Source organism: Zophobas morio, unplaced genomic scaffold (assembly GCF_036711695.1).
Source record: "Zophobas morio isolate AGI-343-1 ecotype UQ-CSIRO unplaced genomic scaffold, CSIRO_AGI_Zmor_V1 ptg000058l, whole genome shotgun sequence".
Lineage (NCBI taxonomy): Eukaryota > Metazoa > Arthropoda > Insecta > Coleoptera > Tenebrionidae > Zophobas > Zophobas morio.
Window position 1 is genome coordinate 7,235,510 of NW_026972163.1, and position 16,559 is coordinate 7,252,068.

Here is a 16,559-nt window from a genome sequence, read left to right on the forward strand (position 1 = left end):
ACCCAATTTCTTTGACCAAAAAAAAACTCTAAATTTGCCCTTAGATCTTTCTAACCTTTTTTTGTCATTTTGACGTAAAGGGGCAAACTAATTTACATTTGTCTTTCACATGGCCGACTAGTATAAAGATTATGGCCTGTCCAAAGGAATGCCGAAGGTACCATACGTGCTGCCATCTATTAATAATTCAAAATTGACAAAAGAATTATTAACACCTTTTGAAAGGCACAAAGGCATTCATACCCAAACAAACCACCATTACACGTTTTGAAGTCCCATAATGTCAAGTCAAATTAAAATTTTGCTAAATTATTAAGTGTAATTATTAATAGATGGCAACACGTATCGTACCTCTTGGATAGGCCATAATCTTTATACTAGTCGGCCATGGTCTTTCATAGCACTTCTGAGAAGTTGAAAAAGTAAAGTAAAATAGTTACGACACGGGCTAAATTTAGTAGCCAAATTTTCTATGAAAACTGCCAATCTGCGTAATTAAGCCTGCTCATGGCCGACTAGTATAAAGATTATGGCCTGTCCAAAGGAATGCCGAAGGTACCATACGTGCTGCCATCTATTAATAATTCAAAAACGGCAAAAGAATTATTAACACTTTTTGAAAGGCACAAAGGCATTCATACCGAAACAAACGACCATTACACGTTTTGCAGTCTCATAATGTCAAATCAAATTAAAATTTTGCTAAATTATTAAGTGTAATTATTAATAGATGGCAACACGTATGGTACCTCTTGGACAGGCCATAATCTTTATACTAGTCGGCCATGGCCTGCTATCATACCTGCTTCTCAGGTTAGAAATCAATCCAAAACCAAACAGAAAACAATAATTTCAAATTATAAAAGAAACTCAAGAAACTTTATTACATGCAGCACAGGTAGGTGTTTAGAATACAACAGTCAAAATATTCTATTTTTCTGGGACGTGTAACATAACCCTACAGAAATCTATGCCCCCCACATGTTGACAGATGTTTCGTTTTGTTGACATATTTGACGATTCCATCGTATGTTTCGTATACTTTTAACTTGCCGTTTTGGTAACTCAAAAACCCTTCAGCCTATTACACGAGATGTTGTAAAACAAACCCAGTCTCTATGGTTTCCAAGTCCTCGTTCTCTAATGCGTCTTCGGGCAGTTCTTGCTGATGATCTGGGAAAATTAGTAGTCCCTGCAGCTTCAACTGCGTTTGTAAATGGCATGTCTTCCACAACTTGAACGACCGCATGATTTTCAGCAACCCTGGTGATGCGAGGTGCCGATACATACCTGAAGGTCGATTCTCGAACTCGTTCGAATAAGTTCCGCATACGCAAGTGACCAACTTTCGAGCGGTTTTGAAGATTCGGTATTCTCGAACCGCGCGCACACGTTGGTATACGCAAATGTTCGAGCGCGTACGAACATCAAGTTACGAGTGGGTAGATGCGATCGCATTTTGGTTTGCGAGTGGTGAAAGCTAACCTAAAACTCTGTTTGGTTTTGGTCGTTCTGTGTTAACGTCAATAAAATATCTTTAATCTGCTATATCTGTTAATATACATTAATAGAAAGGGTTACCATTCCAAAAATACCCAAATTGTAATGTATCAATTTGATTGTGGGAATTTTATAATTTCATTTACAATTTTGACATTTGTGGTGCAAATTTAAAAATTTTAAATTGAAACAGCCGATTTCTGTTCATTAGTACATATAATAGCTACATATGTATGAAGAAACAACGCACTATTGCGATATTTTGGGTAATTTCTAATAATACATTAACACGTTCTTATTATGGTAGTAACAATAATTTTTAGGTTACTCTGGCTAGCCACTGCGAACATTTCAAATACGTATACGTGCAGTTGTTTCAAATTTCAGTTTTCATTTACTGTACAAAACGGTTGCAATGGCATAAGTATACCTGAATAAACATCGGGTAACCTAACCCTAAGAATTTTCTATAAACTAGGAGAGTACACGCAGTAATAAAGGTATTAATATGCAAATACCTGCTGGCTGTGGAGGTCCCACTCAAAAATAAACATTAAGTTTGTATCTGCATCATTGTAAAAAAATCACAAGAATTTGTATTAAATACGTAGGGTTGCAAATTTATTAAGCAGCAAAATACGTATTAGCAGGATTGGCTCGATTTAAATTATTGCTTTAAAGTATTATTGTTTTTTTTTTTTAGTTTTCTTTACAGTTTGGAATATGCAATGCATATTACGGCCCTTTTAATGCAAATTTATATCAAAATAAGTTGAACTTTAACTAGAACACAATATTTCCAACAAAATGGAACGATAATTTTTTTAAATTGTATTTTAAAGATTATAGGAGTGAATATTATATTAATAACACTATCAATTCCTTTTTTGCAATATAAATTACAATAAATTCTCTTTATTGCTCAAAACTAAGAAGTACGACTCAAGGATGACATTAAGTCGGATACTTACTATTTTAATTAGGATTTTAATTCCAAATAATTGACAGACTAAAAAAACATAAAAAAATCGTGATTAAAAAAAATTGTTGATTTTACGATTTTATGCAACCCTACGTATTTAATACAAATTCTTGTGATTTTTTTACAATGATGCAGATACAAACTTAATGTTTATTTTTGAGTGGGACCACCACAGCCAGCAGGTATTTGCATATTAATACCTTTATTACTGCGTGTACTCTCCTAATTTATAGAAAATTCTTAGGATTTGGTTACCCGATATTTATTCAGGTATACTTATGCATACCATTACAACCGTTTTGTACAGTAAATGATCTTTGAGAATTCATTTTAGTTTTTATTTTTGAAACAACTGCACGTATACGTATTTGAAATGTTGGCAGTGGCTAGCCAGAGTCACCTAAAAATTATTGTTACAACCATAATAAGAACGTGTTAATGTATTACTAGAAATTACCCAAAATATCGTAATAGTGCGTTGTTTCTTCATACATATGTAGCTATTATGTGTACTACACAGAAATCGGCTGTTTCAATTTAAAATTTTTAAATTTGCGTCACAAATGTCAAAATTCTAAATGAAATTATAAAATTCCCACAATCAAAATGATACATTACAATTTGTGTATTTTTGGAATGGTAACCCTTTCTATTAATGTATATTAACAGATACAGCAGATTAAAGATATTATATTGACATTAACACAGAACGACCAAAACCAAACAGAGTTTTAGGTTAGCTTTCACCACTCGCAAACCAAAATGCGATCGCATCTACCCACTCGTAACTTGACGTTCGTAGTGTCCCTGTAGAGAGAGTTCCGCAAACCTCCGCCATTGTAACTCCAACACCACGCGCCAACTTTAAACGGACCAAGTTGATGGGAGGTATGTATAATAATAAATTGTGGTACAATAAATTTTTAGAATAAAAGTAAAACGAAGGGCAATTTTTGAATCGAAACAAAGTATTATTTCCCAATTTTATTCACATTATCCAGGTTATAATACTGTTTTAATTTGGATCTTAATGATATAACAAGAATTTAGGTATACGAACGAAAGTTCAATGAAACGCAGAAATACTGAAATGTCTTATTGCATTTTGTTTGCCAAAATACGCATCGCAATACTCTTACTACTTGTAATACTGGCACTATTGGTAAGAATTTTTTTTATCTATAAAATTATTCCCATGTTTTCCAAGTAAATAATATTATATACATATTATATATACACGCACTATACACACATTCGCGCCCTGTTTTTGCCCAAAAAACAACAAGCAAAACTAGCTTTCTTCCAGCTGATGCCGAGCCGCCATTTTAAGTCCAAGGTAGTGAGTAAACCAATTGCGGAACTCTCTCTACAGGGACACTAGACGTTCGTATGCGCTCGAACATTTGCGTATACCAACGTGTGCGCGCGCTTCGAGAATACCGAATCTTCAAAACCGTTCGGAAATTGGCCACTTGCGTATGCGGAACTTATTCGAACGAGTTCGAGAATCGACCCCCTGGACGTGAATCAAATTGCTCGCCTTTTCTCCTTCTTTTTTTTTTCTTTTTTTTTAATATACGAAAACTAACACTAGTCCGCGATAAGCCCAAAAGTGTAGCGACATCCCGTCTTGGAAAAGGGATATCATTTTACCTTCATTAAAATAACTAATCGATGGCACGTTCGGAGCTTAATTAAATTCGACAATACTTACGTCAGTCATCATGATAATTCATGAATTCGTGTGAATTCTGTGGACGAAGTTCACTGTCCCCAACTGTATATCAACGAATGTTTTGACTTATCATTTTGACGTCATTTTTTGACACAATAATTTTGATTTAATCATTAAATAAATACCATCCGCGGACACTGAATTTCGTCCACACAATTCAGGCGAATTCACAGAAATTCACTGTACTCGGTGCTTTATTGTCATGATGAATTATCGTAAGTAATTACACGAGTGCTTTGAAATTATCGATAATTGCGACCCTCAAGCTGAGCAAGTGATCACTCGTGTCATCTTTTCTTCTTTGACGTTTCAATTTCCGCTTCGCGTCGGGAAATTGAAACGTCAATGAAGAAAAGATGACACGAGTGATCACTTGCTCAGTTTGAGGGTCGCAATTATCGATAATTTCAAAGCACGAGCTATAATTCGGTAAGATTATTTACTGAATAAACTTGCTACAATAGATTTCTTTAATTTATTCATGCAAATAAAGATTAGTACAATTGAAAACACAGGGGGAGATTCTCGAAACTCGATAAGGCCTTTGCAAGGATCTGCAAATTCAAAACCATAGCAACATGTATTGTTGTTGAATTGTGTTTGCAGTTTCGATAGCGATTTGCAACTTATCGGAGTTTCCAGAATCTCCCCCACAGTTATTATAAATCGTTGCCGCTTGGCTTTTCGTAACTTTCATAACTTCATTGACTTCCATTTCTGAGGTGCCAGTTGACGTGGTTGCAGTGTTTCACAGGCCACAAACAATGTTTTCGTGGTGTTGTTCATCTATCTGCAGATATAGTTTAATAGAGTTAGCATGAGCGTGCCCAGTAATTTTTATCAATTGTTGCTCATTCACCCCTGCTTTAGCCAAACTGGAAACTGCGGTAGCCCTGCTAGAATGGTTGGTGATTTTTCTGTTTTCAACATCCAAGCCTACCTTTTTTGCTGATTGTGTCATCCACTTGGCCATGTAATTTTTTCCAACAGGAATATTTTTGTACCATCCAACGCTATTCGGTTTATTCCATGTCGGATTAACGGTGAGGAAGATCCGCTCTGTCTTGATCCCATTATGTCTTTTACTAATTAGTTTTTCGAACAATCTAATGGGACAGTTTGCCGGATTTTCTGCGTTTTTTTATTAACCATTTACTATCCGCGCATTTCTGAGAGCCTCCTTGAGTGGTTTTGGTGAAAACCGGGTTGTATTCAATACGACCTGTCAAGGTTCCACCATTTCCGCGTTCCGTTCTAAAGAAATGTAAAAAACAGTTAGTTGCTTCACCCCCTCTTCACGCAAGTTCCACTGAAGCTATCACGAAAAATGTTTTCTGCAAAACTTCTGGTGTATTTTCGTCCCACAAACTTATTATTTTCTGATACTCTTCAGTTGTCAGTGCTGCTGGGCTCTGCCTTCGTTTCTCCAGAAGAGCTTGTAGTTCCTTTCTTTTACAGTTTCTGGCTTCTCTAGCTTCATGATAAATCAAATTTTTAAATGGATCAATTTCCTTGTGAAACTCATCGTGATATTTTTGCTGAAGTTGTTTTGCAGCTACGTTCCACATGGTTTTTATGCAGATTCTTTATACTCCTCACCATTACATTTTCTCATTTTATGATCCAGTCTTTGAGAATTCTGGCCAATTGTTCGTCGCTAGTGGTTGCTGTCAGTTCGTAATTTCTGTCAGTGCAAAACGTCATAAACTGTTTCCACACATTATTTTTGCACTTTACCGTGTTTAATGGTGTCTTCTGTTTAATTGCTTTGTTAGTTTCCGCTTCTGAATGATGACCAAAACGATTAATTTTGCGAAATTCAAATTATTGACAGATAATGAAAAAATTATTGATTCGTTTTCAAAGCAACCAACAAAATGACGAGCTACTTGAAAAATTATCGAAAATTACCGCTGTAATTTTTATCCTGTTGCTTTGCTATTGATTGAAATCTAGAATGAAGTAAATAATCATGATAACTGACGTAAGTATTGTCAAATTTAATTAAGCTCCGAATCAGCCATCGATTAGTTATTTTAATGAAGGTAAAATAATATCTCTTTTCCAAGACGGGATGTTGTTACACTTTTGGGCTTATCGCGGACTAGTGTTAGTTATCGTATAAAAAAAAAAATGGAGAAAAGGCGAGCAACTTGATCCACGTCCAGGTATGTATCGGTACCTTGCATCACCAGGGTTGGTGAAAATCATGCGGTCGTTCAAGTTGTGGAAGACATGCCATTTACAACCGCAGTTGTAGCTGCAGCGACTACTAATTTTCCCAGATCTTCAGCAAGAACTGCCCGAAGACGCATTAGGGAACGAGGACTTGGAAACCATAGAGATTGGGTTTGTTTTACAACATCTCATGTATAATAGGCTGAAGGGTTTTGGAGTTATTTTCTCAGACGACAAAATCTTTCAATCTTACCAAAACGGCAAGTTAAAAAGCGTCGTCTTCGTTGATTCACTATTAAAGTCTCCAATCCCTTAAGTGTGACATGTGAGGGCGCATATGTCGGGAGGGAAAGGAATCTGTAATGTCGGCTAAATGTCTGTCATGGTCTGACTTTTTGACACAATTTGACATAATGTATTTCGGTTTTTACTTGAAAAAGAGACAAAATTTCGGTGCCGGTGCCAAAGTCACACCGCCATGGGCGTGGATGGTCTTCAAAGGGATATGCAGTAGGAAAATTTTTCTTTGAGGTGTTTACATTGTTATCGGAATGTGTCTCAGGAATTATGAAGCTGCATTCTGTATCACGTTTAGTGCTTGCTGGCTAGCTTGAAGAAGTAGGAACAGGTAGCGGTGACTTGGAACCATGGAGGAACAAAGTAGGAACAGAGCCGGGTTTAAGTCTATTATTTGAATAATAACAACTTCTCTCAAATGTATAAATTATTAGCAATATTATCATCTGAAATGGTTTTAATGGCTATACATTCCCTTAGGTAGAAGATTCAGGTTGGGGTACCTACTTGTAGCATTAAAAACCTTTTTGCACCACAACCTTTTGTTCACAGTGTTTGAAGGGAATCTGTGCATTATTTTGTGGTCTCTAGGATCCTTGATTACCCCACAAGCAGGCACAGAGCAATATTTTTTGGACATTTTGATAATATCAATTCAAGCACAAACTGTTTTGGCGCGTGACAAAATGGATTAATTACAGGTTCCTGTAACTCCCGAAGGGGGTGACATCTTTTGATATTTTCCCTTTTGACAAGTCGGACGATTGTAACCAATTGGAGAGACTTTAATAGTGAATCACCGAAGACGGCGTTAAAAAGTATACAGGCCTCGAAACATACGATGGAATATGTCAACAAAGCGAAACATCTGTCAACATGTGGGGATAGATTTCTGTAGGGTTATGTTACACGTGCCAGATAAATAGAATATTTCGACTGTTGTATTCTAAACACCTACCTGTGCTGCATGTAATACAGTTTCTTGAATTTCTTTTATAATTTGAAATTATTGTTTTCTGTTTGGTCTTGGATTGATTTCTAACCTGAGAAGCAGGTACAATAGCAGACTTAATTACGCAGATAATAATTAGCTTCGTTGGAGTGCATGTTTGTTAGGAGTTATTTAAAGCGAAAATTGGCAGAGTTTTCGTAGAAAATTTGGCTACTAAATTTAGCCCGTATGGTAACTGTTTTACTTTACTTTTTCAACTTCTCAGATGTGCTATGAAAGACAATTGTAAATTAGTTTGCCCTTTTATGTCAAAATGACAAAAAAAGGTTAGAAAGATCTAAGGGCAAATTTAGAGTTTTTTTCTGTCAAAGAAATTGGGTGGACGAAATTCACTGTCCACGACCGTACATACGTTCACGCAAATTCAATTAAGGGTGGCGTCTGGTTCGGTTTCGCCCAATACTAAATACATTGAAAACATCGTCGTAGTTTCCGGAATTGCATTTTTAAAATACTGAAATCTCCAACCAAGTCAGAATCTAAGTAAACCTGCATTCTGCTACCGCATCACAGCTCGTTTAATGCCGATTTCTCGTTTCAATAGATTTTCACTTTTCGCGAGTTATTTACCTCAGTCGTGGATTTTTTAATATTACACATGGTATCAAAAGAAAGCTGACACTTTTCCCCAGGGGACCTCCTATCTCAGAATGCAAAAAACTTCAGCACTTCGTCAAAAAATGCATCAATGTGCCGGTTAAAATGTGATGTAAAAGTTGTTCAACTTTATAATTTTTTTTTGTAAAAACTGCATACTAGATATAAATATAAATATGGAGGTCCCCTGGACTGAAGTTTGTTAATTCGAAATATAATTTTTTTAAAGCGATATATCTCATATTTTTAAAATGCAACTCCGGAAACCGCGACGATGTTTTCAATGTATTTAGTATAGGGCTAAACCGAACCAGACGCCAGCCTTAATCAATTAATGCGTCACACGCGTTGTTTTTGCCCATATTTTCTTTTAGTTTTTCCATTAGCATAATAATGCACTCTCATGTTCTTAAACATATTTTCGGAGCTCAATAATTAATAAAGTCATGACAACTATCTACCAAGTACGTAACAGTGGCGCGCGCGAGAGAAAGGAAGCCTTGGCGTAAACGTGTCGGACGGTCGGGAGCTGCTACCCGATACCACAGATAGTAGCCTGCATAGATATTGTAGCCGTCCATAGAGTCGAAATTTGCGAATAAAAATAAAATAAAACCGGTTCAAACGGAGCCGACGGTGGCTTGCAAATTCTGACGTCACTCTGGCACACGTTGCACAGAGACGTATTTAATATTAAATGTCATCTTTTCCGTTATGATATAATCTGTTTCATTTCTGAGCTCAATCTCGTCAATAAAAACGAAGCTCTGTTCACTGCACACAAGTTTTGGTATGGTATATTCATCATTGCGGAGGTAGGTGGAGCGAAAAACCTGGTCATCTTAGCAGTAAACACGGCTATAAACTAGTCCACGTGGACTGTTTGTTTTCTGTCATATTTTACTTTGCTTGAACCAATTGCGTTGCACCAAACGGTTATTACACTTGTTGAAATACATTTTCAAACTTCCATCTTTCTCTAGATCGTCGGTTTCGTAGCTGTGTGACAAATCGTTTGTCGTAGACAGAAAATAGTAAGATTACAGTGACCCTAAGATTTTGTGCAATCGGCCTTAAATACACCCCTGTGTGATGTGACGCGTGCCGTAGTGACAGAACTTGCAAGCCGTCGTCGGCTCCGTTTGAGCAGATTTTATTTTATTTTTATTCGCAAATTTCGACTCTATGGACGGCTATAATATCTCTACAGGCTACTATACATACCCTTACAAGATGCGAAGGCTTGCGGTGGTACCTTTGTTACTTCCCGAGCGTAAAGGAAGTATTGTAATCGAGTCCGTCGCCAGACTCTACTTTTACGTTTTCTCGATCTTTCATGACCCCCTAGAAGACGAAGAAATAGATCTCCCATTTCCGTCTGTCTGCCGTCCCGGATTTTTATTAGACAGATAATCTCCGAAAGTACTGGACCGATTGTTGTGAAATTTTGTACTTATATTAGGAATATCATGTAGATTCGTCCAGATTTTTGAAAAAAAAAAATCAAAATTATAAAACAACATTTTGCGATTTAATTTTGAATCAGCTAACCCGAATGCTTTGAAATGCTGCAGATGTTTTAAGGCTATAAAGAGCACCATAAATCTTTAGTCAAAATATATTTGGTTATCCCCTCCAAAAACTTGATGACGTCAGCTCAAAAGTTTGCCGAATAAATCCTATCTAAAATGTACAAAATATGATGAGTCTGTACTTATGATCTATCACTCCATTCATATTTTTTGAATTTGCATATACAGGGTAACACAAAAAAATTAATGAATACGTAAATTTATTTTACTGATTTACTCAGGAACTACAAACCCGAATGCTTCGAAATCTTGAAGATGTTTTAAATTTATAATAGGCATGCTAAATTTTTGATCAAAATGCATTCTTGTCGTCCCCCCTAAAAAATTTGACGTCACCACAAAATTTTGCTTAATAAATCCTATCTAACATATACAAAATATGGTGAGTCTCTTCTTGTGATTTATCATTCCATTCAAATTTTTTCGATTTGCATATAAAGGGTGACTCAAAAAAATTAATGAATGCGTGAATTTATTTATTGAGTTAATCAGGAACTACAAAACCGAATGTTTTGAAATCTTGCAGATGTTTTAAGGTTATAAAGAGTAATAAATGTTTAGTCAAAATATATTTCCTTATCCCCTCCAAAAAATTGATGACGTCAGCTCGAAAGTTTGCCGAATGAATCCTATCTAAACTGTACAAAATATGATGCGTCTGTACTTGTGATTTATCACTCCATTCATATTTTTTGGATTTGCATATACAGGGTGACTCAAAAAAATTAATGAATCGTAAATTTATTTTATTGATTTACTCAGGAACTACGAAACCGAATGCTTTGAAATCTTGAAGATATTTTAAAGTTATCATAAACATGGTAAGTTTTTGATCAAAATATATTTGCTCATCCCCCCTGAAAAATTTTTGACGTCACCACAAAATTTTGCTGAATAAATCCTATCTAAAATGTACAAAATATCATGAGTCTCTTCTTGTGATTTATCATTCCATTCATATTTTTTGGATTTGCATATACAGGTGACCCAAACAAATTAATGAGTGCGTAAATGTATTTTATTGATTTAATCAGGAACTACACAACCGAATGTTTTGAAATCTTGAAGATGTTTTAAGGTTATAAATAGCATAATAAATTTTTAGTCAAAATATATTTGGTTATCTTCTCCAAAAAACTGGTGACGTCAGCTCAAAAGTTTGCCAAATAAATCCTATCTAAAATGTACAAAATATGATGAGTCTGTACTTGTGATTTATCATCCCATTCATATTTTTTGGATTTGCATATACAGGGCGATTCAAAAAAATTAATGAATGCGTGAATTTATTTTATTGATTTAATCAGCAACTACAAAACCGAATGTTTTGAAATCTTGTAGATGTTTTAAAGTTGTCATAGGCATGATAAATTTATAGTCAAAATGTATTTGCTAATCCCCCCTAGAAAATTGATGACGTCACCTCACAATTTTGCTGAATAAATTCTACCTTAAATGTGCAAAATATGATTAGTCTGTAGTTGTGATTTATCATTCCATTCATATGTTTTGAAATCTTGTAGATGTTTTAAAGTTGTCATAGGCATCATAAATTTATAGTCAAAATGTATTTGCTAATCCCCCCTAGAAAATTGATGACGTCACCTCACAATTTTGCTGAATAAATTCTACCTTAAATGTGCAAAATATGATTAGTCTGTAGTTGTGATTTATCATTCCATTCATATGTTTTGAAATCTTGTAGATGTTTTAAAGTTGTCATAGGCATGATAAATTTATAGTCAAAATGTATTTGCTAATCCCCCCTAAAAAATTAATGTCGCCACCTCACAATTTTGCTGAATAAATTCTACCTTAAATGTGCAAAATATGATTAGTCTGTAGTTGTGATTTATCATTCCATTCATATGTTTTGGATTTGCATATACAGGTTGACTCAAAAAAATTAATGAAAGTGATAATTTATTTTATTGATTTAATCAGGAACTACAAAACCGAATGCTTTGAAATCTTGGAGATGTTTTAAATTTATCATAAGCATGGTAAAATTTTTATCGAAACGTATTTGCTTATCCCCCCCTAAAAAATGATATTTTAAATGTGTAAAGAATGATGAGTCTATACTAGTGATTTATCACTGCATTAATATTTTTTAGATTTGCTTATACAGGGTGTCCGCAAAAAATGAATGACTGAGTCAATTAATTTTATTGATTAAATCAAGAATTACAAAAATGTACAAAAAGACATAATAGGCTTGCAGTCGTCACGTTCCCGACAGCGAGGAAAGCACTGTCTTAACTCTTTAGACCAATTTTTTAATAAAAAAATCTTTATTAGGAGCTTCAGTTAAAGATCGAGTGATTTCTTCTTGTGAAAACACAAGGGATTTTTTAGCTTTATAACATACATTTTGTCGCTTGAGTAATGACATAAGTCGAGGATAATTTTTGATCCTAATGTTTTCTTTTAGGGAAGTTGTGGATTTGAGCATTGAATACGTTGCCCATAATGTGGATGCCTTTTTTGTTTTGTCCTGTTCTTGGAAGCACATTTTCAGACGTTGCTCAAATTTTTTTCCCAAGCACCAGCTTTAAGTTCTGAATGTATATTCAGAATACAGTTTTTTTAATTTTTCGGGAAGTAGCTGTTCTTCCATGCTTGGTGCCGCCTCTTTTATTTCAGGATACATCACGGTTCACTTTCCAACATTTTCCACATAAAAAATTATTTAACACCTGAAATATGGAGGCAATTAAAACAAAAGTTTAGTCCAACAATAAATCCCGCTTGTTTTGATATAACCTCTGTAAGGTAAAAACCAGCACCATAAATAATACAATATAATATGCCTTTAAAATTGTTGACGAACGGGAAAAAATGGCCTCTCAGCAATAATAACATACTTAACTTCAAGTCTTTATATTCATACATCGGAAAAGCATCTGGAACTAAAATTATTTTTTACGAGTTTAATTCTTTTATGATAAGTTGTTTATGGTAGGTTGTAATAAAATTATGTGTGAATTCATAAAGTACAGGAAAGAAGCATACTATGCGTTTATTTCAAGGGAGTTTTTCCATATAATCAACACTTTGTGAAGGACATGTATCAATTTGAATAGGTACAAGGTAATACGAATAATACTACCAGTACTGTATACTTAAATTTTCGGGAAAACGGGGTGCGCCGTTCTTGATTTGATCAGTAAATTAGATTGGCTCATTCGTTAGTCTTTGTGAGTCAGCCTGTGTAATTAATTGTGTAGCGGAGCTTCCAAAGCGCTCCGCTAGTACCCTCTCAAGGGCGCTGTCCTCGGCAGCGCCAGTCTCAACTCCACTATGCTCACCCTCACTGGAACGCACCCCACCTGAGCTGCGTCACTACGCAGGTACTCCCACGCAACTCAACCCTGCCTATATGAGGGCCAGCGCGGCCACTTTTCGGGCAGATGGAACTCCACCATCACCACCTTAAGGGCTGCACTGTCTCGGTCCCCTTCTGGTGATCACCAGGGCTGCACTGTTTTACGGTCCCCCGCGCCGTTTCGAGTTCATCACCAGGGCTGCACTGTTTTACGGTCCCCTGCGTCGCTTCGAGATCATCACCATGGCTGCACTGTTTTACGGTCCTCTGCGCCGCTTCAAGATCTTCATCACAGGGCTACACCGTTTTCAGTCCCCTGCACCGCATCAGCATCACCAGGGGTGCACCGTTTTCGGTCCCGTCATCGTCATCTCCAGGGTCGCACTATGCAGGTTCCAGGAGCCGCCACCACCCCCGACGAGATTTCCGCTCCTTCGAGAACCCATACAAATACTTGTTTGATTTGTTTTATTCTTATTATTAATAAACCGCTGAGCTACCACAATTCTAAAAATTTGAATGCGTTCATAAACCACAAATACAGATTCATAAAATTTTACCTATTTTCGATGGGATTTATTCAGCAAAATTTTGAGATGACGTTATAAATTTTTTGGGAGTGCATAAACGTTTAAATTTTGATTAACGATTTGTAGTAATGACGATAACCTAAAGGCCCCCACACAGAGAGGGAAGACTGTTCAGTTAAAAGTGCGTATGCTTGTGTTAAGTTAAACCCGTATTCTCTAAATGCACACACACACCTGCTTTCCCGTCAGTTCTGTAGCAAATCTGCATCGATATGTTAACGAAAAAAGATATTTATTTCATGACAGTGCCGTAGATTTGTATTATAAAAAAATTGTAAAATAAGTCAGACTTCCTTCAAAAATACGGCGCTACTGAATTAAAACTCAAGGGTGCAGCTACTTGTCTCCACACACAGAGTTATCCCCGCGCAGTTATAACTGCACATGCTAAAAATCACGACAATTTTGATTCCAGAAGACTTGACTGCACATGCCATATTCTTCCCCACACACTAGAAGTTTTAAGTGTACCCCGTGACTCGTGTAATCAAGTCTTGACTTTTCCCTCTCTGTGTGTGGCCGCCTTTATTACGAGGTTTGCAAGATTTCATAGCATTCGGTTTAACAGTTTCGAATTTAAATTATATATAATGTCGTTAATTGTAGCTGAACTACGAATTTTAATGTATGCATTAATTTGGCTATTTTTAAAAACTTCTACAAACTGATAAACCGTTTTTCTATACATAGGATAATTAATGTAACGTTGGTTGCATTACCAACTGTGTAAGGATTGATTTGTGGACTTTCAAAAATCAAATATAGGATCTATGACTGAGATTTAGGTTATGTCAAAGATATTTTCAGTTACTATCAGGCAGTTATTGCGCATATTTCGCAGTCACCCTGCATCTCATGAAAAGTATAACAGCAGAGTTAGGAAATAGTATATTATTATACAAGTTGCATAAGACGCTCTTTTGGCGCACAAGTATTTTGAAGCACGACGAGCGAAGCGAAGGGTGCTTCAAAGACACGAGTGCAAAGATGCGTCTTATGAAACGAGTATAATACTCTATTTTTTCTACTTTGCGCGTTGTTTAATCAAAAATTTGGTAAAATAAAAAAAGGAGATTTAGGGATTTTTTGTCACCATACGTTGTTTATTTTCAAACATTTGAACAACGAAATTTAATTTTGCGAATAATTCTTTAAACAAGGGGCATGGAAAGCGAGGGCAATTGTACTCCGTCCGAACTTCGCGAAATTGAGCAAAGAATATTATATTATTTCAAAAATCAGTGGTCGGAATAAACGTCGGCATGATTGTGTATTACTCTATTGAGATAGATGTAACTGTTTAGCATCTATTTATGAACAAATGTTTACTGCTTTTCTCGTTTTTTTTTTTTTTTTCTGTTTTATTATTTTTGAGACATCGAAACAGTGTGGAGCTTAATAGGTTGTACTACCTCAGCTCTGAATTGAATAATAATAATAATAATAATATCCTGAAGGAAGCGGGTATATAAACTTGCACGACCCAATTGGGCCGCGATTAATGATTATGATCCGTTGGTATAGATTACAGTTGTATTTATTTGTTTGTATATTGTTCTTACTGAGAAATGTTTTTTTAGGTAACGATTATAGAGGTGCAAACTATCGTGACCGAAATTATCACCATAGTCGTTACGATAGGGCCCCTCCGAGACAAGGTAATTGGCATCCACAACGCCCTGGTGGATGGAATAGAGACAGACGAGACCATCGAGGCCCACCAATGGGTGGTTCACGAGATTGGAGGAACAGAGGTGAGTGAATAAATCCTTGCAACCTGCATATAAAGACTGTCCACGAAAAAAATTCACATTAAAAAAAAATGATAAAATATTTATTTATGAAACTTTCAACTTAACATTGTAACATAAGGATGATCTTAAAGCAATGTATAACATATTGTAACCAATTTGATTCAAACGAGTCCATAACTAAAATCTCGAACTTTAAATTAACATTATTCGATGCTTTGTTCCATATTTTTTCAAAATCAGTAATGCTCTTAGCTCTGTCTGTTGTTTTTCTTAGTTCCCGCTTTACAATATTTTTCATTGGGCCTTAACTCGGGGCAGCTAGGTGGATTACTGTTTTTGGGTGCAAAAGATATTTCCTGACTTTGCGCAGTGTGCTGTTTCTAGATCGGGCCAGAAAAGAGTAGTGATCTTTTAGAAGTGGCAACAACCCCTTCTTCAACCATTTCTCCAAATAAATTTCTTTCGCCACATCTCTCACAGAGTCATTGGGATTTTGCTTGAAGGACCTTAACACCTTTTTTTCCATAATTTTACATACAGCACCAGATTTTCTGCCTGAACCTGGTTTGCGACTAATAGGTAAATGTTAAGAGGACTCCTCAACGACAACATCTGGCCAGAGTTTCAATTTTAAAATAAATTTTTCTTCTCGTCATTTGTAGTCGTACTAATTTTTACAACACAACAAGCGGCACAGTCTGCTTACCTGCTTAGACGAGGATTCTTTGTAATGCTAATGCAAATGCAAAACGGAATTGAAATCTGGTATTTGAGAATGCCACCAAAATTTTAAGTTTATGAGTAATACAAGAAAAAATAACAATAACGTAATTGCTGTTCTGATTTTTTCGACAAAATTTGTGACACAAGTTAACAGATTGCAACGAAAATCATGACGAGTCAACGAAGGAAACGATTGTGAATATTCCAGAAAAACAGCTATGAGTTAATTTTCACACAAATTTCGCCGAAAAAAATCATACCAAAGTTATTT

General features: G+C 35.7%; 1 protein-coding gene across 2 annotated transcripts in view; it reads left to right on the plus strand.

The window, feature by feature from the left end:
* The window catches only part of LOC135143101 (heterogeneous nuclear ribonucleoprotein U-like protein 1), a 102,255-nt gene that overhangs the window by 61,571 nt on the left and 24,125 nt on the right, over window positions 1-16,559 (plus strand). For both annotated transcript variants that reach the window (XM_064074961.1, XM_064074962.1), the window contains exon 12: window positions 15,392-15,565. In XM_064074961.1, the coding sequence (XP_063931031.1) occupies window positions 15,392-15,565 (174 nt within the window). The remainder of the gene's footprint in view (window positions 1-15,391; window positions 15,566-16,559) is intronic.